At 48.2% G+C, this 22,495-nt stretch overlaps 1 protein-coding gene across 5 annotated transcripts in view; it reads left to right on the forward strand.

The window, feature by feature from the left end:
• The first annotated feature begins 8,306 nt into the window (after nt 1-8,306).
• The window catches only part of ZFR2 (zinc finger RNA binding protein 2), a 38,704-nt gene continuing 24,515 nt past the window's right edge, over nt 8,307-22,495 (forward strand). For all 5 annotated transcript variants that reach the window (XM_072947960.1, XM_072947958.1, XM_072947959.1 and 2 more), the window contains exon 1: nt 8,307-8,385. In XM_072947960.1, coding sequence (XP_072804061.1) covers nt 8,333-8,385 — 53 coding nt within the window. In that variant the 5' untranslated portion in view covers nt 8,307-8,332. The remainder of the gene's footprint in view (nt 8,386-22,495) is intronic.

Here is a 22,495-nt window from a genome sequence, read left to right on the forward strand (position 1 = left end):
AGATGCACGCAGGGGCCGGCTCTGCATCCAAGGAAGGTCACCCAGAGCAACGTGGCGGGCGCAGAAGGGAGCTTTTGTCCAGGGACGGGGAGCGGCTTGCAGTTAGCGGTCGGCTCCCCCTCGCTCAGCTGCGGCTGCGTCCCCTGTCATCGTCACAGCTCGTGCCTCCGAGGTGTTTTCTTCTTGCCAGCTCACTGCTGGCAGAGGCTCGGCTTCCTTAAGACAGTTAATTATGCTGCTTTTGTGTGCAGGGTGGGTGGGTGGGGGCAGGGCTGACCAAAAAGCACAGCCCCCTGCCAGAATCGGTGCTCTCCATTGGCTGAGAGGGGAGCATTTCTAAAAGCCTCACCAGGGGCAGAAGCGGAAATGATTTCCTGATGGCGCATCACAGATTTAAAAACAAAACAAGGAATAAATAAATAAATAAATAAATAAGTGGCGGCGATGGCCTCATTCCTTAGATTAGGTGGAGGGGAGGGAGTAATTTTCTCATGGACCCATGTCGTGGATCCCTCAGCCGGCCACTTACTATCATAGGCCAGCCTGGGTGCTGGGGAGGCAGAATCTTTGCAGACACACTTGCTCGGGGCCGCCGAGGAAAAGGCGCCCCCTGCAGTTGTGCGTGTGGTAGCGCCACCCTGGGAGACTTCAGGGCCTTAATAGAATGGTGCAGAGTTGAGTGCATCCTCTGAATTCAGACCATAAGTGGGTTTGAACACTGGTTTGGCCACTGACTAGCTGGGGGACCCAGCGGGGTAAATGATTTTTCCCGCTGGGACTCAGTTTATTGTACTGGCGTTTCAGCGTTTAATGAGATGTTGCCCGTCGGGGGCTTAGCACAGTGCCGCAGCATGAGAAAAGTTCTCTGCACGTTTTTTTTTTTCCGGTGTTGCTTTAAAAAAAACTTTAGACTGGTAGATTGAATGGGTGCCCCCCTCAAAAAAGATATGTCTGTCTCCTAACCCCTGGAACTTGCGAATGTGACCTTCTTTGGAAAGAGGGTCTTTGCGGATGGAATTACGTTAAGGATCTCCTGATGAGATCATCCCGGATTTAAGATGAGCCCTAAATCGCATGACAAGTGCGTTTATAAGAGAAGAGAAGGGGAGAAGACCTGTGAGGGGGGACACCACATGAGACAAAGAGATCAGGGTGATGCCTCTGCAGCCAAGAGATACCAAGGATCCCCAGAAGTCCCAGAGGCAAGGAATGGATTCTCTCTTACAGTCCCCAGACTACCTTGATTGCAGACTTCTGGCCTCCAAAACTGAGAGAGGAAAAAAATCGTTTTGAGCCACCTAGTTTGTAGTGCTTTGTTATGGCACCACAGGAACCTAATACGTGATCCCTCAGTAAGAGCGGATGCTTATTGTTACCTTCTGTCCCTCTGAATCACTCGGTTTTTTTTTTCACCTATTCTGTGAACACATCAAATTCATTGCCGCCACAGGGCCTTTGCACAAGCTGGTTCCCTCTGTCAGGAGAGCTTCTCCCTCAGACGTAGGCATTATTCAAGTGTCAGCTGAGAAGTAATCTCCTCAGAGAGGCCTTCCCTGACTCCGACTATCTTGCCTCTCACTCCATCATCCTCCATCTCATTACCTAGTCTGATTTCCTTCTCACTATAATTTTTTAAATTGTGGTAAAATACACAGAACATAAAAATTGACCATTTTAACCATTTGAAAGTATGTGTTCGATGGTATTGAGTACATTCACAATGTTGTGCAACCATCACCACTATCAAGTTCCAGGACTTTTTCATCACCCTAAATGGAAATCCCATACACATTAAGCAGTCCCTTAATCCCCCCTCCCCCAGCCCCTGGCATTCATCCACTTCCTGTGTCTGTGGATTTGCCTCTTCCGGATATTTCGTATCAGTGGTATACTTACACTATCTTTTGTGTCTGTCTTCTCTCACTGAGCATGATTTTTCAAGGATCATCTAAACTGTAGTGTGTGCCAGGGCTTCATTCATTTTTATGGCTGAATCACTGTATACATATGCTATTTTTTGTTTATCCATTCACCAGTGGATAAACAGAAAGTGTTTCTATATTTTGGCTGTTGTGAATAGTGCTGCTATGAACATGGGTGTACATGGATTTACTTTAATCCTTGTTTTCAGTTCTTTTGGTTATATACATGGAAGTTGCACTGCTGGGTCATACGCTGATTCTGGGTTTAAGATATTGAGGAGCCTGATTTTTTTTTTTTACTATAACACCACTATTTGAAATTTACTTGTTTCTCTGTTTATCCTAGGACTCCACCTTATTGGAATATAAATTTCAAGAGAAAAGAGACTTGGTTGGTCTTGTACACTGCAATGTTCTCTGCAGAGGGCGGCAGGACCCAGCACAAAGGAAATGTTGGGGAAACGCAGATAGAATGCATAGACTCTGGCTCTCCTTGCGGATCTCAGACGACAGGCTATTCACGTGTTTGCCCCGCCCACTACGTCAGGGTCTTACACCCAAGGCCTAAAGGCAACTAACTGCTCCACAGCAGGGAAGGAGAGCCCAGAGCCTCCAGCACAAGATCTGGACTTTGCACCTCTTGGCTGGAGGAAGTGGAGCTCTGGGGAGAGACACTGAACTGTAAATCCAGGTCAGTTCTAGTGCTGGGCACTGGGATCCGAAACGTGAATAAGAGTTTGCTTTCATAGAACTCCTACTCTGAGAAGCAGATGGGCAAGGGAGTCTGGGTTGACTTAGAGACATCTTTGGAGCAGAGTGGCTTGTGGGGGTGAGGGGCGAGGGTGGAGGTGGGGAGGCGCATGGGGAGATTTCCCATAGCGGGGCAGGGGTGGTGACCATGTGACTTGGGCCCTGAGGAGTGAGTAGGAGTTGGATGAAGAAAGGGGAGAAAGGCACTTTGAACAGAAGACCATTTGTAAAGCAGCAGCAACTCCTCCGTGAGAGTGCACCGGGAGCTGTCCGTGGTGCTGCAGCCGCCACCGCCGCGCTGCTGAGTGCACCAAGCTTGGCTCTTGTCTGGTTATTTTATTTAAAATAAAAATTTTGGCGGGAAGGGCAATTAGGTTTACCTATCTATCTATCTATCTATCTATCTATCTATCTATCTATCTATCTATCTATTTATTTATAATGGAGGTATATGGGATTGAACCCAGGACGTCGTGCATGCTAAGCACGCACTCTACCACTGAGCTATAGTCTCCCCAGGTTTATTTTTAAATCTCTTTTTACAGTGGGGAGGGTATAGCTGAGTAGTAAGAGTGCATGCCTAGCTTGCACAAGGTCCTGGGTTCAATCCCATATACCTCCATTAAAAACATAAATTTAAAAAGAAGAAACTAATCACTTCCCCCCTCAGAGAAAAACAAAAACAACAACAACAAAGTAAAAGCCTCTTGATCTTAAATGTGGTTTATGTGTATATATATATATATGTATATGTAATATATATATACACATAACATAAAATTTGTCATTCTAATAATATTTATTTATTTATTTATTTATTTACCAGTATTTTTTATACTTGATTTACAATGTTGTGTTTGTTTCTGGAGTACAGCATAGTGACTCAGTCATATGTATATATACATATTCTTTTGCATATTCTATTTCATTATAGGTTATTACAAGATAGTGAATATAGTTCCCTGTTCTGTACCACAGGACCTTGTTGTTTATCTAGTTTATATATAGTAGTGTGTATGTGCTAATCCCAAATTCCTAATTTATCCCTCTCCCCACCCTTTCCCCTTTGATAACCATAAGTTTGTTTTCTATGTCTGTGAGTCTGTTTCTGTTTTGTAAATAAGTTCATTTGTCTCATTCTTTTAGATTCCACATATAAGTGATATTATGTAATAGCTGCCTTTCTCTGTCTGACTTATTTCACTTGGTATGATAATTTCTAGGTCATCCATGTTGCTGCAAATGGCATTATTTCATTTTTAATGGCTGAATAATATTCCATTGTATATATATACCAAACTTCTTTATCCAATCATCTTTTGCAACATTTAGGTTGCATCTATGTCTTGGCTATTGTAAAATGCTGCTTTACAGTAGTGCTGCTATGAACATTGGGGATGCATGTATCTTTTCGAATTGGTGTTTTCTCTGGATATATGCCCAAAAGTGAGATTGCTGGATCATATGGTAAGTTTAGTTTTAGTTTTTTAAAGGAATTTCCATACTATTTTCCATAGTGGCTGCACCAAATTACATTCCCACTGACAGTGTAAGGGGGTTCCCCTTTCTCCACACCCACTCCAGCATTTATCATTTGTGGACTAATCATATTTAAATGTAAAGTTCAGTGGTATTACATTTATAATGTGTGACCCTCCCCACTGTCCATCTCCAGAGCTGTCCCATCTTCCCAAACTGAAACTCTGTCCCCATTAAATACTAACTCCTCACCCCTGTTCCCCCATAATGTAAGTTTTGTGAGATCAGAGATGTTGCCTTTTGTCATTGCTGTACCTTTAATCCCTAGACCAGTGGTTCTCACCTGTGGATGATTTTACCCCTTAGGGGACATTTGATGATGTATGGGAACATATTTGGTCATCACAGCTTGGGGGAGGGAGGAGATACTAGCATCGAGTGGGTAAAGACCAGAGATGCTGCTACATACTCTACAATGCACAGGACACCCCCCCCTGCCCAAATAGAACTATCTGGCCCCAAATATCAACAGTGCGGGAGTTAAAAACCTGAATACCCGAAAACATAGTTAGTTGTCAGTAAAATTTGTTGAGGCAACAAAATTGCTAAACCTTCTTGTGCCTCCATTTTCCTAATTTGAAAGGGGGTTCACACAACTACATTTGATCCTCATTATTCACAGTTTCCATATTTGTAGATTTGCCTACTGGCTGAAATTTATTTGTAACCTCCAAAATCAATACTCATGGTGCTTCCAGGGTCATCTGTAGACGACATAGAGAAGTGAAAAGTTTGAATGTTGGCTGTTCACGTATTCCCAGCTGAGGCTGAACCAGCTTTATTTCAGCCTAAACAGTAAACAGCTATTCTTTTGGGGGTTTACCTAGTGGTGTGCTTTTAACATTTTTGTTCTTTTGTTGGTGATTTTGCTGTTTATAATGGCCCCCATGCATGGTGCTGAAGTGCTGTCTAGTGTTTGTTAACACAAGAAGGCTGTGATGTGCCTTGTGGAGAAAATACACATTAGATAAGCTTCTTTCATGCATGAGTTACAGTGCTTTTCACTGTGAGTTCAATGTTAAAGAACCTACAAGGGATATTAAATAAGATGTCTTTAAACAAAAAACACACATAACACAAGGTTATGTATTGATCGGTTGACAAAAATGTTGTGACCAGAGCCTCGCAGGAACCTAACCCTGTGTTTCCTGTATGAGCAATGGTTCAATATTTGCTGTTTCAGTGTTTGCAGCAACTTTGTAGAGCAGAACTGCTACCAATAATGAGAATCAACTGCATCTACTTCTGAAGGCTATTGTGAGGACTAGGTAAGATTGTGCATGTAAAGCCTTTAGCACAGTGCTTATTGTAAATAACGGGGAGGAGGGAAGATAGTATGCAATCCAGAGAAAACATTAAAGCAGACCTGCTTTTGTAAAAAGCATGCAGCCTGAGTTATCTAGTTAGAGCTGCAGGGAATTGGAGAGAGGCCGTATGTAATTACCACGCTGGCCTTTAGCCAGAGCAACGTGGCAGAGCTGCATTCGCCAGACCCACTAGATTGTTCCTTGTGACCACACATGGTCATTAAGACACAAATGGAAGAATGCCATCCACTAAATCACCCATACGGCTTTCCTTGGCACCCTGGGCTTGCCATGGTTTCTGTCCAAGAATTAACTAGCCCTGTGTCTGCTTAAAAAAGGGGTAAAAGAACATTGCCCCATCAGGGTCGGTAAGTGTACTCTTTTCTTTTGCCTTTAAAAGAATTAATTTAAAACATTTAAAATGATTGTAGATTCACACGTGGTTGTAAAAAAAAATACAGAAACATCCCATGTATCTTTTTCCACCATGTTACCCAATGGTAACATCTCACAAAGCTATAGTACAAGATCACTATGCTTTTTTTTAATTGAAGTACAGTCAGTTATAATGTGTCAATTTCTGCTGTACAGCACAGTGTCCCAGTCATGCATATACATACATATATTCATTTTCATGTTTGTATTCATTAAAGGTTATTACAAGGTATTGAATATAGTTCCTTGTGCTATACAGAAGAAATTTTTTAAATCTGTTTTTATATATGATGGCTAATGTTTGCAAATCTCAAACTCCCAAATTTATCCCTTCCCCCCTTTCCCCAGTAACCAAAAGATAGTTTACTCTGTCTGCAAGTCTGTTTCTGTTTTGTAGATGAATTCATTAGTGTCCTCTTTTTATTATTTATTTATCTATTTATTTAAAGTTTAACATTTTTTATTGAGTTATAGTCATTTTAGAATGTTGTGTCAAATTCCAGTGTAGAGCACAATTTTTCAGTTATACATGAACATACATATATTCTTAGTCACATTCTCTTTCGCTGTGAGCCACCACAAGATCCTGTATGTATTTCCCTGTGCTATACAGTACAATCTTGTTTATCTATTCTACATTTTGAAATCCCAGTCTGTCTGTTCCCACCACCCTAGTGTCCTCTTTTTAAATTCTTTTTAGATTCCACATATCAGTGATATCATATGGTATTTTTCTTTCTCTTTCTGGCTTAGTTCACTTATAATGATGATCTCTAGGTCCATCCATGCTGCTGCATTATTGCTTCTGATACAGTCAGATATGGAACATTTCTATCACCACAGGATCCTCATGCTACCCTTTTATAGCCACTTACATGCCTCATTCCCCCATCCCATGTCCTTAACCCTTGGAAATCACAGATATGTTCTCTATCTGTATAATTTTGACCATTCAAGAATTTTATGTAAATAGAATCCTAGGAGCATGTGATCTTTGCCACTGGCTTTTTCCACTCAGCATAATTCTCGAGAGCCTTATCCAAGTTGTGGTATATATCAAGAGTTCATTCCTTTTCATTGTTGAATAATAATCCATTTATATGAAATGTCCAGAACTGGCAAATCCTAGAGACAGAAAGCAAACCAGTGGTGGTCAGGGGCTGAGGCAGGAGGGGTGGGGAGTGACTGTTAAGGGGTACAGGGTTTCTTCTTGGGGTGATGAAAATATTCTGGAACTAGTGGTGATGGTTGCACAACTTTGGGGATGTACTAAAAACCACTGAATTGCACACCTTAGATGAGTGAATTGTATGGTGTGTGAATTATCTCTCAATAAAGCTGTTCTTAACAAAGGAGTACCATTATTATAATTAATAGTTTGGATATGATCTGCTTTCCTGATTCTAAGTTCCTGAGGACTGGTATCATATAGCTCACCGCTGCATCCCCCAAGATGGCCCCACCTGTAGTAAGTGGATCACGAAATGCCTTTCCAAATGAATTACCCTTAGAGTAGGATTTCTCCACCTCAGCACTGCTGACATTGGGGCTGGGATATTCTGTTGGGGTGGGGAGGCGTCCTGGGGCACTGGGGGATGTGGAGCAGCATCCCTGGTTCCACCAACTTAATGCCGGGAGCACCCCTAGTCGTGACAACCACAGATGTCCCCAGACATGCCCAGTGTCCCCTGGGGGCAAAAACCTCCAGTTGAGAACCACTAATTTAGAACCACCCAATTTTAGGTGCTGAATCGGCCCTTAGAAGGCCCCACGAAAAGACCGGCACCCCGGGGGCTGCAGAAGGGACAAGTAGGACTTGGGAGTATCAATAAGGCCGCACCCATCCAGCCAGAAGCGGTCAGCGGGGGAATTAAGTCCACCCAAGTGCGCAAGAAAGTAAAACCGCCAAAGTTGAGTGCTTCAAGGAACGGCTGAGATCCGGTAAGGGGCGGGGTTGGCGGCTGCGGCGGGGCTCGAAAAAGAGACCCCGGCTGCAGAACTGCCAAGAGTCGGTGGAGCTTGGTGTTAAGGGGTGGGCTTACGGCGAGGGGCGGAGCTTGAACAGAAACTGGGCCGGGTCTGGGTCGCGGGGGGATGGGAGGATCGAGCCGCAGACCCCGGATGCTGAGCAACCAGAGGGAAGGCGGAGCTCTGAGTAAGGGGCGGGGCTTTCGAGGACACGGTCTCCAGGCAGAGACACGCCCCCAGACGCGGAATAAGAAGAGAGAAGGCGCGAGCCTCGCGCGAGGGGCGGGGCCTGGGGCGCGTGGCGGGGCGCGAGCGGCACGCGGCCGGGGCGCGGGCCCAGATGACGTCAGGCGCCGGCGGCCCCGCCCCTTCGCGCCTCCCGGCCGGCTGACGCTCTGAAGAGAAGCCAAGATGGCGGCGAGTAACTATTACGGCTTCGCGCAGGGTGCCGGCTCACAGTACAGGTAACGGCCCCCGCGTCGTCGGCGCCGCCCGGCCCGGCCGCGGCCCCGGGGAGGCCGCGGCTCCGAGTTGTCGGGGAGAGCGGAGGGGCTTCTGACGTGGGAGAGGGTCCTGGACCTGTCGGAGGGATGGTACCTGAGGGGTGCAGGTACCTGAGGGGGTGTCGAGATCTGACGAGCGGAGAGGCTGCCCCTAGGAGGTGGAGGAGAGAAGACCGGCCTGGGAGGGTACCTGGCCGGGCTGGGGGAGGGGCAAGGGCAAAGGAGGGAGGGCGGCGGCACGTCAAGACTCCGGACTTGGCGGGGGTGCGGGGTGGGGAGAAGACGGAGACCTGGGAGGGTACCTGTCGGGGCTGGGGATGGAGCAGAGACCTCGGCGGGGGAGGGGGGGAGTGGATGTGGGGACCTGACCCTTGATTGGAAGGGAAGCAGATGGGAGGGTTCCTGGCCTGGCTGGGGGCGGGGTTCAGAGGTATGACCCCTGGTGGGGGGACGGGTGTGAGAGAACAGATTTGGGAGGGTAACAGAGGGAGAGGCAGCGACATGGAGAGGGATTGAGGTCTGACTAGGGGGTCGGGCAGAAACTCAAGAGGGTAGCAGTCTTGACCTGAGGGAAGTCTTGAGACCCAATGGGAGAGTGGGCTCCTGGAGGAGGGGGGAACAGTAAGGAGGGGTTGAGGGACCTGGGACCTCAAAACTGAAGGGAGTAGGCGTTTGGATATTTGAGATCGAGTAATAGGGACCCAAACGTTTGGGAGGGGAGAGAAAGGAGCCTGGAGAAGAGATGGAGGTGAGGGAAGCAGCCAGGGGAAGGAGGGATCTGTGTACATCAGATGTACAAACAGCCCCTCCACACACACCACTCTCCAAGTCTTCTCCTCCGAGCCTCTCTGCTGCCTCAGCCCTGCAGCCTGGCACTCAAGACCAGTTCCCAGGCAGGGATGCAGGGCTGGCATAACTGGGGGAAGTGCCCCCCTCCCCACATTGTTTTCATTTATTGCCCTAGTGTCAGTTTCCAACTGCTGGCCTGGCAGAACCTCTGGGGCCGGTTTCTCACAGGCTGGATTCGAACCACCCCTTAGATACTGAGAGGCTGCTGCTACACTGGGGTCTGTGTTGCAGGTTTCATTCACACTCTATTTCAGCACACTGAAAATAGGCAAGACTAGTGGAAAGTTAGTGCCACCTCTTCTACCCTGTCCTTGTGATGCTGCCGTGTTCTTTCTTTTGGGATCAGAAGGAAATAGGTCAGGGCTTGGAAGCAAGGGTTGTGGAAATTAGGAGAGCTCCTCACGTTTTCTGCATCCAGAGTGGTCTGTAAGGTGTAGTGCTGGCTGGTCAGGAATTTTCTATCAGGGAAGGAATTTCTGGCCTGCTGTTTTCTGGAATAGTGTGTTACATTCTATGTTATCCTCCCCTGTTTCCATCATCCTTGGTGGTATTCTGAACTCCAGTGCTTAGGGAGCATCAGGGCTCGGCCAGGCTGTCAGAGATCGCGCCCTTTTGGAAATGCTTCACCCCTTTGCCTGCTTGCTGCCACTTCTTTCTTTTCTTTCTCTCTTTTCTCTTTCTCTTTTTTCTCTCTTTCTTCAGTGCATTCTTTACTCAGATATGGAAAACTATTTGAATATTGGGCTTTCTATTACGATTACCTTCCAGAGGAGAAATTGCGTATTTACACTGTTCAGCTAGGTAATTGCTGTGCTTCAGTAGATATTTTTGTTATTTGAATTAATGTGCGTATACATTTTGGCCCAGCTATTGTGTGTATTCTGATGACTTAGGTGATACAGTAAACACTCACGTAACTAAGGGTATTAAACTACCATGAACTCAATGTCAAATTAGTCTGTGTCTTTAGAATTGTACCCAAGAGTGTGGTTTCTTCCTTGAGAGAAGAGATTTAACTAAAACTAAAACATGAGAATCATAGCAAAATAAATTTCAGTCTCACAAAACCTTGAAACAAGATAATCTGCATTATCTGAATGGTTTTAAGTTAACCAGACATTCTGTTTTTGGGGAAATGACTTTTGCTTGGAAACTTCAGCTGCTTTCAAAGTATGTATTTCTTATACAATGTGTCATGGAAAACCTGATCAGATAACAGATTTGTGAATACCAACTTTATGGTAGTATTTGGATAACACTATTTACAAAGCCCATTTCATAAATTACCAAAGCAAAGACAACAGTTTATTTCTTAGAGGAATTTTGCATAGGTGTTCTTGGCTTTTAAAATTGGTAGCTATAGCCCTGGATAGGAATATTGCATAGTTTGTCATTCATAAATGGGGTTGGAATCTGAATTGTTTTAAAATTCTTGGTCAGTAAGAATTGGATATACATTCACTCTTAAAGGTATAAGACAGGTTTACAATTACTTGTTAATAATGATAGTTTTCATTTATTTTACTTCATATGGTCTTCTAAATCTTATAAGGCTTTTTAAAAGTTAGAGTTAGTGTTGCAAATATTCAGAATTAAGGATTAATCCCATGTGAAAAATTGAATCTGACAGTGCATTTAATTAGCAGTGAATGCAGTTTTCATTTGTAAGGCTGACAGTTGCTCAAGAAATCCAACAGGGCTCTGTGTGAGTGAAGTCATGTTGGTAGTGAAAACATGGAGCACTCAGAGCTGTGTGCTGGAGGTCCCCACTGGCAGAGCAAGACAGGCTGGCGAGGTCTGCTTTCCATTTCCTTTCTGGCAGTTTTGTCAAAATTCTACCCATCTAGTGTAGCTGGCTACCTCTTCCTTTGCGTTCTTGTTAAATATAAATAAGGTGATTGCTGGATTTTGGTGTAAGACTTGATTTCCTGTCAGGAGAAGCTCTATATTAACAAACTTTTGACATAAATTTTAATAGCTGAATTCCTTCATCTGGACAGTGTCAGGAAGTTGGCAGCCTGGTTGGAACTCCATCAAACTCTCTTTGTGGTGGGTAATAATAAAAAGTGCTGGTTACCAATGCTCTGTGCTGTGAAAGTCCCAGGCACTTGATATCTTGTCAAGTCCTCCTAGTAATCCTGTGAGGTAGGTATTTTGATGCCCGTTTTGCTGGTGAGGAGACGAGGCTTAGGGCTCAGTAACTGGTGTAGGATCCCTCGTGTTCTAAGTGGTGGGGTCCGGCTAGGCATGCGGGCCGCCTGGCTCCCAGGCCGTGCCCTTGCCCCAGGGTGGGGCATGCTTGAGCCTAGGGAGGCACTTGTGGCAGACCTAGCCTGAGCACAGCCACTTAGCAGGGGGGCCTGCCGGTGGAGACTGGGTTCCGCCATTCTTTACACTGATGCCTGGATCCTGTCCCTTTAATTTGGGTCCTAGTCAGATTATAGTTTAGAGCCACATTCTTCACATCTTGAGAAATTACCCTCCAAGAGTGAGGAAGCTGAGGAAGTATCTGGTCTGGCCTCATTGGGATGGTAACAGTGACCCAGCCTGTGTCTCTCAAAACTCCCTCTTAGAGGCTCCAGATACTTCAGATAGCTTGGGAAAGGCACCAGAGCCCTTGCCAGCCGTGGGGAGCGGCACAGGCAGCCCCATGCATACAGGAAAGCTCCCGTTAACACCCCCAAGTGGGAGCCCCCTGTTCAGTTAGGAGCGGCTGAAGTCAGATTCAGACTGGTCCTGATCATCCCCAGGCCTCCATTTCCTGCACCCCTCCCCACCCCAGGTCTCCAGGCCCTTCTAGAGCGAACCTTACCCTCCGAGGCCTGTCCGTCCCCTGAACTTAGGTCCCAGGAGCATAGCTACCTAGGAGAATCTGGTGTCACTGCCTCAGGGGCTGGGCTGCACCCACCACTGCACCCAAAAGCGGGAGAGAGGGGCTTGTGAGAACCTGTGGCCAAGTCTGAATTGGCCCTGTGACAGGGACTGCAGCTAAGCAGCACCTTCCATTTACTGCCTGGAAGTGGACCCTGGGCGAGCAAGACACAGGAGTTTCCCTGTTAGACTGTGGTGGCTGTTGTTTTTTAAAATGCCCATCTCAGTATGGCTGAAATACCTGCTAGGGATTGACTGAAGGGAGTCATTGCTTGGAAGGCCATTTTGGGTGGCAGCTCTCAACTGCAAATGAAACCTGGTATCTGTATATTTTAAGGAAAATCTTTCAAATGACAGAACTATGCTTAGTTCCTATCACAAGTATATTAGGTACATTAAAATTTTTAAAGTGTGAATTTTGAATTTTCACTTTATCCATTATAGAACCAAAAGTCAACTTGTCAATATCAGAGTATATTACGTTTCTGAATTTTTCAGTTTTATTTTATATTTTGTTTTTTGTCTGGATCTACCAACATGGGTAGTTAGAGTGATCAGAACAAATACATAAAATTTAAAAGCATTTTCAAATGATTCTTTAAAATTATTTTTTCACGTGAGTGTAATGGTGTTCTTTTATATGGTTATGGAGGTAAGGGGACAAAGACCATTTATCTGAATGAGTAACTGAGTAGTCCTGGAAAAGTAAGGAAAGTGTATTGAAAGGGTATTATAAACCTTGTATTCATTCCTTATTTTATATTAGTAAACTGAAAGTTTGTGATACTTGAGATCTGGGATTGCAGATGGCCTTCTAAGGGCCAGACGTGCATGAATGAAAGGAGTTTAAGATGGTAGGGGGTGTATGGGGGGAGATCAAAAAAGACCCTGCACCCCCCACTCCCCCCACTTGTCACTGAGACATAAGACTGAACCCAGAGTGGCAGGCTTTCCCAGTTTCCTAGAGAACTCACACTCCCCATTCTATGTGAAATCCTCCAAGTTTCAAATACCAGAACCAAATTCAGACTATGTGGGACAAATGACACTTGCGTCCACTTTGTGACCTCTGCTTTGTGTTCTTAATATGTTTAATCATAGAAGGATAATGTTGAAGATATAGATTATTTGATAATTAAAAGATATAATACATATCCTAACTGGAAGGAGGAGTCCTCCGTTTTGACTGGTTTTAGTCGATTAAGAAGGCTCTGGGTTTTTGTGTTTGTGTGTGTATGTGTTAAGTTAATACCAGTTTTTGTTTTCATCACAGCTCTGAGCTGTTGAGACAGCTTATACATTAAGGCAAGGAATGCTGACTGATTCAAAACAAAATTAGGAAAATTTGACAAAGCACAGAGTTTTTTGGCTTGTTTCTCTCTCTCTCTCTCTTTTTTGTATGTCCTTTTTCATGTCTGTGGCACCTTAAATCTGATGTGTGCTGTTTACTCATAGAGTATTCTAGAATCTTGGTAGAACAGAGTTTTGGCACCACCCAAGGTCTAACTGGTTGGTAATAGTTCCCTTGTTCTGTCTCTTGTACCAAGGTACCCACCACCAGCTGGGGACTGACATCCTCTGCCTGTCCTTTTCTCTTACACTTGTGTTAGAGGATAATTCTAAGGTTGCCAGGTTTTTTTTTTAAGGTAGAAATTTCATTTTAGGGGAACAGGACTTCTCTTTTTGGTAGATACTTTGCTTTGGGCAGGTTTTCTTCCCCCCAAGGATAAGTTGCATTTGTGGCACATCAGTTGTCCGCTTGCCTTTTTAGATTAACTGTTGACTAAGAACTGAGAATTGCTTTGCTTTGTTTCTGTAGCATTTTGTAGTTTGGAAAGTCAGTTCCATTATCTAAGGTTAACTCCTTGGTGAGTTTTTGCTGTTTGGGAATAAAATGAGCTATAATGTCTAAGACTTTTGGAATGAGTGTTTTTTTTTTTTAAAACCCATTGCCTTCTTTTTAATTTTGAATGTCATTTGTTGAATCCAGGGTTGGTGGTTTCACATCTGTTGTACTTGCTCATGAGAAACTCAGATTGGCTGTTTAGTTCTACCTCCCTCTGTTGACATGAGAGGCACACGTGCTAGACCAGCATAGATATGGCTGTGGAGGCTTTTATGCCCCTTAAAGCAGCAGGAGAGGGCTGGAACCATGGACGAGCCCTCTACTGCTCCCAGAGTGGCCTCTCACCCACTTGGCTCGCGGCAGTAAAAGGGCATGGCCGTGTTGATCCTGGTTGGGCCTCCTCTCACTTGCACTGCTTCTAGGAGGCCATGTACATAATGCTTTTTCTTTAGCTTAACCAGCGTGTGTCATCAAAACAGCATTCTTAAGCACCTGACCAGCGGGGCTAACCGTGTAGCCACCCTCCATGTGAGGACCATATCCCTCCTCAGAAGACAAGAGAATTCCTGGGGTTCCACCACCAAACAGAATCTGGCTCGCCCTTGAGTCTCAGGAGTCTCCCATCACCAGTCTCTGGAATCCCTGCCTCGGGAACCACAAGCAGTCCAGTGCTGTCTTGAAGAGCTAGGCTGGTCTGATTGGGAGCTGGAGACTCCTGACTACATTGTAAGGAAGGTTGCAGGTGGAGACGGGGGAATGAAATTCGCCATCATCTTCTCAAGAGCCCAAGGATTTAGTTCATCAGACCCCACTCCAGGCTGGTTTCTGGAAGTATCAGCTCTGAAATGGGCATTTCACATGGAGAATGTATAGAAGGCTTTCACGGTAAAAAAAAATCTGTTAGAAAAATCAGAATTGTTATGGGTATGAATGTATAGTATGTTACGTTTTGAATATAAAACCCCTGTGAACCAAAGTCCCAAATGAAATAATCTCTCTGGGTGTGTATGTATGCGTATACACATAAAGTAACCGAAATGTGACCTTATTGCCAATAAAACAGATTTGAAAATATCCTCCCTGATGAATGTCTTTTGTGAGCATGTGAGCCTCGGGTATCTCCCTCCAGGGTGCAGCATCTAAGCTCTGAACGTCTCAATCCTGTGAGTCGTCACAGCCGTGCCAGGGAAACTGAGCCTGAGCACTGCAAAGTAGGTGATCGCCGAGGCCGAGCTTTCCACCTGCTCGGCCCTCAGATTCAGTCCCAGTCAGGTTTATGCCATTTGGTGGGTGTTAGGAGAAGCGGTAATAAATTACTGGGTAAAGAGCTGTGTGCTGGAAGGAGAAGTCCGCAGTTTAAAAGGAGAGCTCTATGAGAGGTTCCTCAGCCCTGAGTCCAGGAAAATCTTATTTCCACTTGATTTTTTTCTCAGAGTCTAAATGGTTTTGATGTTGTGTGTGTTCTCACTGAGTATGATTCTCTGAAAGCAGTCTGCAACAGAAATAATTGTGACAGCAAACCCAGAATGACCTGTCTTTCCTCCTGACCATCCTTGAGACATTTCATCGCCTGCCTGTAAATGCCTCCGGTGTGCCCTTCTGAAGGGAGGTCCACACTCAAGGTCCAGTGTGTCCTTTATGGTGGCCTTTTAGAAGCAAGCCAAGCATGTCCCACCGGAGAGAGCCCTCAGTGGGGGAATGTGGCCTCCCCAGACGAGTCCCTTCCATTTCCAGGCCTCCATATCCTCACAGTTAGGTAACTCTGAACAAAATGATATCAATGGGTCTTGCCAGCCTTGCATTCTAAATCTTATCTAAATGATGTACTCAAGAAAGCCTGACTCCCCGAAACAAACTTCAGACCAAAAACCCATCAGAAGACATTTGTCTGGGACCCAAAGACAAGGACAGCAGCCAGGACTTCTGAGTCTGTGTCACACCGGTGTACTTCAGTCCCCCTCTTCCTGCATTGGCAGATGCCGATGCTTTGCCCCCAGCTTCCTGCCTCAGCTCTTCCTCCTGGGCAGGCGGCACCTACCGGGACCTCGTTGTCGTGGGGACAGCAGCCCTGGGCCTTCTGGTGCAATGGCACACTCCCCCTGTGAGTAGCAGGTGACTTCTGACGGCGGCAGCGCAAAGCCTAGGCCCCTTGCTTAAGGGGTGGCTTTATCAAGAGTAAATCTGTGACCTTTTATTCCCGTTTGTCAACAACCACTCCCACTCCTCGCTCTTGGTCAGGGGTTGAACATTGGCAGCCTGCAGACCACGTCTGAGTTTCACTCCTGCTTTCTTCCGTTTGTGCAGTGGGGTTTTTTGCTTGCTATATTTGAATTAGTTGCCAGTATTTAAAAATTGTGAGACTTTACAAAAACCCCAGTTTCTGGTATTGCTTAAAATTGGAAGATCTCGCAACCCTGGGCTGCACTGTGAGCTCCTGCCATGTGCGAGGCCCTGTAGCATGTGAGTTCTTGTTTGTCATGCTATCCGAAGAGGTAGGTGTTCCCATTTTACAGGTGAGTAAACCAAGGCTAGGAAAGAATAAGTGACTCACTCAAGGCCCCACGGCAAGCAGGATTGGAAGACAGGTGGTGTGGCTCCCATTCTCATCCCGGTGGGCCATGGCTCGTCTCCCACATCGTAAGCTTGACACCCCTGCAAGCTCTTCCTTGGTCCTCGCACAGAACCCTCGCATCCTCAGCCTCTCCTCTCCACCTTACTCTAAGAGAAATACCTCATTTGTGCCTGTGAGATTTTAATCTATAGAGGTGACTGACGACAGGGGGCGGTCATGCCATTGAAAGAGGATTTGTTACATTTCCTGAGAGAAGGGAACACGCCGTGCCACACAAGGACACGGAAACTTTGCCATATAACCTCAACAAATGCTTTTTGCTACCCCATTTCAGGAGGGGTTCTTAACCTGGGGCCTGTGAAGTACAGGCCAAACCCTGCCATTTCCCAGGAATCAGAGAGGGCAGGAAGTCACAATTTTCATCTCAGTAATAAAAGGACTCAATAAAAAGCTATTAAAAATTGAGGTAAGGCAAGGTGACCAGTGACCTTTCAAGGCAGGCAGAGAAGGAGTGTGGGGACTCTCCCTTCACACTTGGGGCAGGGAGCCTGGGCAGGAGCGGCAGCCTCTGCTACTGACTCAGCTGCTTCCCCCGCCCCCCAGACGCTAGGCCCCAGTCCCTGATCCCCAGCCCTGGGCACCCCCACCTGGTAGATCTGAGTTTCTCAGCAGCAGCCCTCTGACATCCGGCTAGGTTGTTTTCTGTGGGGCTGTCCTGGGTGCTGTGGGGTGTTGATCAGAGTCCCCGGCTCCCACCTGCTCGATGCCAGGAGTATCCCCAAGGTGACAACCGTGAATGTCCCTGACATCACCCAGTGTCTACTGGGAGCAGGGTCACCCCAGGTGAGAACCCTTGCTCCAGGTTACCTAGGTTAACCATATGGGCCACGCCTGTGGAGTTTTCCCACGAGCTGTGTTTTGGCTAGCTCAACTCCTAAAACTTCCACGTAGTATATTGGTTGCCAAAACGTCCCTGTCCTTTATTTCATTCCTTCTTATATCCACTCCCTTTTCACCGTGACCTTGCAGTCTTCCCACTTAGAAATTGCATTGATTTCCCCGGTCCCGGCTTCCTTGTGCCCGTCCTTGGCCAGAAGACTGCAGCGGAAGAGATACTGCCACAGACCAAAGGTTTACTTGATGTCTCCCCCAGATGCACGTGCTGAAGCCTAACCCCCAGTGTGATGGTATTAGGAGGGGCTTTGGGGAGATGACCGGGTCATCAAGGTGGGGTCCCCATGAATGGGGTTTGTGCCCTTACAAAGGGACCCCAGGGGACTCCTTCACTGCTTGTGCCCTGTGAGGACACAGCAGGAAGATGGCCATCTAGGAACCAGGACATGGGCTCTCCTGGATGCCAGATCTGCTGGCACCTTGATCTGAGATGTCCCAGCCTCAAGGACTGAGGACTCTGTTGTTTGTAAACCGCCCGGTCTGTGATCCTCTGTTACAGCATCTGTTCAAGCTGCTAGTCCTGTCCATGCCTGGTCCGAGCCTCAACCTCCAGAACCTTTGCCTGTGTCCCCTCCAGCTTGGGGGACCCTGCCGCACGAGGGACTCAAGGCTGGCCACTGGAGGACAAGATGCCACAGGGAGGAGAGCCTCAGTGTCTGCCAGCCAGCTGCCCTCCAGAAGCAGCGCTGCCTGGTGCTGTCTTCACTTGCAGTCCCATCCAGCCCGGAGTGTCACAAACGAAATAAATGAGGGCTGTTTTAATCCAGGGGTCAGCAGACCTTTTCTGTGCAGGGCCAGAGAGTAGCTATTTTTCATCTTGCAGGTGTCTTAATTCAGGCCGCTGTGACAAAGCACTGCAGACTGGGCGGCTTGTAAACAGCAGGAGTCTATTCCTCAGAGTCCTGGAGGCTAGACGCCAGCTAAGGGTGCAGGCTGGTGGGTATCTGGTGAGGACCCGCATCCGGCTGCAGCTGCTGACTTCTCGCTGCGTCCTCGCACAGGGCAGACAAGAGGAGGAAGCAAGCGCTCTGAAACTTTTATAAAGAAAGGGACCCCAGCCTTGTGCCCCCTCTAGTCCTAGTTACCTCCCAAAGACCCCGCCTGCTAACACAATCACACTGAGGAGTAGGGTTTCAATCTAAGAATTTGGGGAGACACAGGCATTCAGTCCACACCAGCGGGCTGCAGCCACAGAGCTCGGCCACTGTAGGGCGAAAGCAGCCAAGGACAGCACCTAAACAAGCAGCTGTGGCTGTGTGCCAGGAAAACTGTACCTTTTGACACGGAAATGTGAATTTTGTACAGTTTTCATTGTCATGAAATGTTAATCTCTTGACTTTCTCCAGCCACTTAAAGATGCAAAATCTCTTTGCTCGGGGGCCTTGCTTTTTACAAAAGCAAGCAGTGGGCAAATGTGACCACACTTGGCCGAGCCCTGTGTTAAATCCCTTCGTTTCTCCCTTTGTCCCTTCCTTCTGGGGTCAGGATGTGGCCGAGCCCACTCCTGAGAAGGGCGTGAGACCCACTCCCCCAGCTCCAGGGCATCCGTGCTCCGCTTCCTCAGAGCTGCCTCGCTAAACCAGACTGCAGGCCACCTCACGCTGTTGTGAGCAGTTACTCAGGGTGAGGCGGGCCTAGCGTTCCCTCTAGGGTCACGGCTACTGCTTTGATCACTGTTGCCAAACACTGGCTGTGCTTGATGGCTCTGCAAACCCTGTTTGGGTGTTGGGAACCGGTGTGGCTGGACTTGGCGCAGGTGACGTGACGTCTCGTGCGTCCTCTTCCCGTTTCCACCACGCGTGTCTCATGTCGTCTCACGGTCCTTGTCCTCAGCTTCTCCTCTCCACAGCCATCTCCGCCTGTCTTCGTCTGCTTGGGCTGCTGTGACAAGGCACCGTGGACGGGGCTGCTCAAACAGCACATTTGTTTCTCGCAGTCCAGAAGCCGGACGTGCACGATCAAGGTGCGGACAGGACTGGTTTCTCCCGAGGCGCCTCTCCTTGGCCTGCAGACCACGGCCTTCTCCCTGTGTCCCCACGTGGTCCCCCCTCTGGGCACCCCTGGTGTCTCTCTCTTCTTGTAAGGATACCAGTCCTATAAGATCAGGGCCCCACCCTTATGGCCTCATTTAATTACTTCTTTAAAGGCCCAGTTTCCAAATAAAGCCATATTGGGGGTGAGAGTCTCATGTGAATGGGGAGGGGGCACAGTTCAGTCCATAGCACCACCTTGGGGTCCTAAAACGGGACAGATCTGTCCTGAGATACCTCAGTGGACCTCAGTGACTCCCCATTGCTTACCTGATGAAACCTGGATTCCGCCTAGCTTCCCTGAGCCCCAGGCCCTCCATCCAGCCTTCTGTCACCTCACCTCCTCTGTCCCTCAGCACACGGGACTATTTCCCTGTCAGCCCCTGTGCTTTTCTCCCGTTCTCGTGTGTGCCAGGCCCTTCTCTCAGCGCCTCTCTGGAGTCCCAGAAACCCTTCACAGTGAGGCCTTTTCAGGCCCTGGGTTGGAGGGGGAGGCTCCTGTTGCCTCCTGGGCTCTCGACACATCCTCCTTCCTGAGGTGGTGGGTCTCCCCGCCCCTCCCCCAGCGTCTCAGCTGTTTGCCCAGGAGAGGCACTTAATCCTGTCATCTGAGCAGATGGGGATGGTGACCTCTGCTGGGGTCAAGGGCGTTTCACCCTCCTGCACAGAACTCAAAGCTGTCGCCGACCCTGACCCTGTACGCCTCGCAGCCAACCAGCCTGCTCACAGCTGTGAGGTTTGTAGGCCTTTGTGACAAACCTGACAGGAGTCGCCTGGCAAGGTGTCCCACCACTGGGTTATATCAAAGCCGAATGGGTTGGAAGCCCAGCCATCTGCGGCCAGACTCTCCTTTTGCTCTTCACTTTGGTCTAGCTCAGTGATCCTCAAACCTCAGGGCGCATGAGCATCACCGCTCAGGGTCGTATGCAACAAACACATGCCCTGATTCTTAGTTTACACTCACAGACGTGCTGTCTCGGATCTGATCTTGAGCCAGAGGGTAGCCTGCAGTGTCCTGGTGAACCTTCTGGATTAGGGTCTGGACTGTCCATCTGTGGCCTGGGCATCAAGGCCTACTGCCCTGGGATCGGGCTTGTCCTAGACCAGCGTCCTCAACCGGACAGTGTCTGGGGACATCTGCGGTTGTCTCGACTGGAGGTGCTCCTGGCATTGAGTGGGTGGAGGCCGGTGATGCTGCTCCACACCCCTCAGTGCCCAGGACGGCGCCCGACAGAGAACAGCCAGGCCACAAATGTCAGCCGTGCCTGGATCAAGACACCCTGCCCTAGGGGAAGGGACAGCTCAGTGGTGAGCGTCTGCTTAGCATGCATGAGGTCCTGGGTTCAATGCCCGGTACCCCCATAAATAACCTCACTCCACCCCCACCCCCCAAAGGAGAAACCCTGCCCTAGATGGAACACAGCATTTGACCTCTGGGCCACACCGATTCAACAACCACCCACCTCACTGGCTCCCTAGGTGGGGCCTACCAGGCAGAGACAGCTTTTGTCACTGCGGGAGTGGGTGAAGACAGCCCGAGGGTTATCTCTGCCTCCTCGGGGCCCTCAGCTAGAGGACGAGATTCACCTTCCACCCCAGAAGGCCCTTGCCTCTGTGCCCTCAGCTGACACCATTTGGTGCACTGGGGCTTCAGGACTGGGAGGGGAGACCCTGCTGGAGGTGGAGGCCACCAGCATGCTGGGAAGCCAGGGGAGAAGGGAAGCACCACTGTGCAGGGCTGGCGGCCTCTTACCCAGCGGAGGCCACCGGGCTCAGCCAGAGAGCACTTGGACTCCGGTGCTCCTGCCCGTGCAGGGCGGGCAGCCCAGACCCCCTTGCCGGGCTTCAGCGGCGTGGTCTTTTATTGTCCTCCCAAAGCCCTCCCTTCTGTTTCCCTTGGGCAGTCTGAGTGGGGTCCACGCCTCGCCTCTGCGCCTCGGAGAAGGTGGCCCCAGCTCCAGGGGAACCGTGATGGATCTAAGGCAGCCATCCCTGCCCCATTCCCCTCAGCTGTGCCCTGTTGGGAGTGGGTGGTGTGGGTCCCAGGCTGGACAAGAAGCCGTGAGAGGAAGCTGGCACCAGAAGGCGTATAAGGAATGTACACAGAACACACGTGGCAGTAGAAAATGGAAACAGCGTGCGGCGGTCTAAAAATATTCCCGTATTCAGTCTGAGAATTCATATTCAATATTCCCATAAATAGACTCATTCTTCCCTTCAAAAGATGGGGCCTGAGCCTCTCCCCTTGAGGGTATACTTAGGAGTTCACTTCTAACACAGAGTATGGCAGAAGCTATGCCATGGGATGCCCAGGCTGGGCCATTACAAGGACAGCGTCCACTTGGCGCTTCCTCTCTCTTCCCCCTCCCCTCCCCTCCCCCTTTCCCCTCCCCTTCCCGCCCTTCCCCCTCATCTCTCATTCTGGCAGAAGCCAGTTGCCATGTTGCAAGAACACTCTGACAGCAGCGCTGGGAAAGGCCCACACGGGGAGAAACAGGCCTCCAGCCAACAACTAGCACCAAGTTGCCAACCATGGAAAGGAGCCGTCCTGGAAGCAGAGCCCACTACCCCAGCGGAGCCTTCAGATGATGCCGCCCCAGCTGCCTTCTTGCTGACGACCTCATAAAGACCCTGAGCCGGAGCCAACCCATGCCACTCCCAAGGTCCTGACCCACAGGAACTGAAGATGCTAAATATTTATTATAGTTTGAAGCCACATCATTGGGAGTAATTTTTTTAACTTAAGTATAATTGGCTTATATTCTACCAGTATAACCTAGTGATTTGATATTTTTATACATTACAGAATGATCACCATGGTACGTCTGGTTACCATCTGCCACCACACAAAGTTGTTGCAGTATTACTGACTGTGTTCTCCATGCTGTGTGTTATTACACCCCCACAACTGACTGACTCAATGACCGGAAGTTTGTGCCTCTTAATTTC

Source organism: Vicugna pacos, chromosome 22, assembly GCF_048564905.1.
Source record: "Vicugna pacos chromosome 22, VicPac4, whole genome shotgun sequence".
Taxonomy (NCBI): Eukaryota; Metazoa; Chordata; class Mammalia; order Artiodactyla; family Camelidae; genus Vicugna; species Vicugna pacos.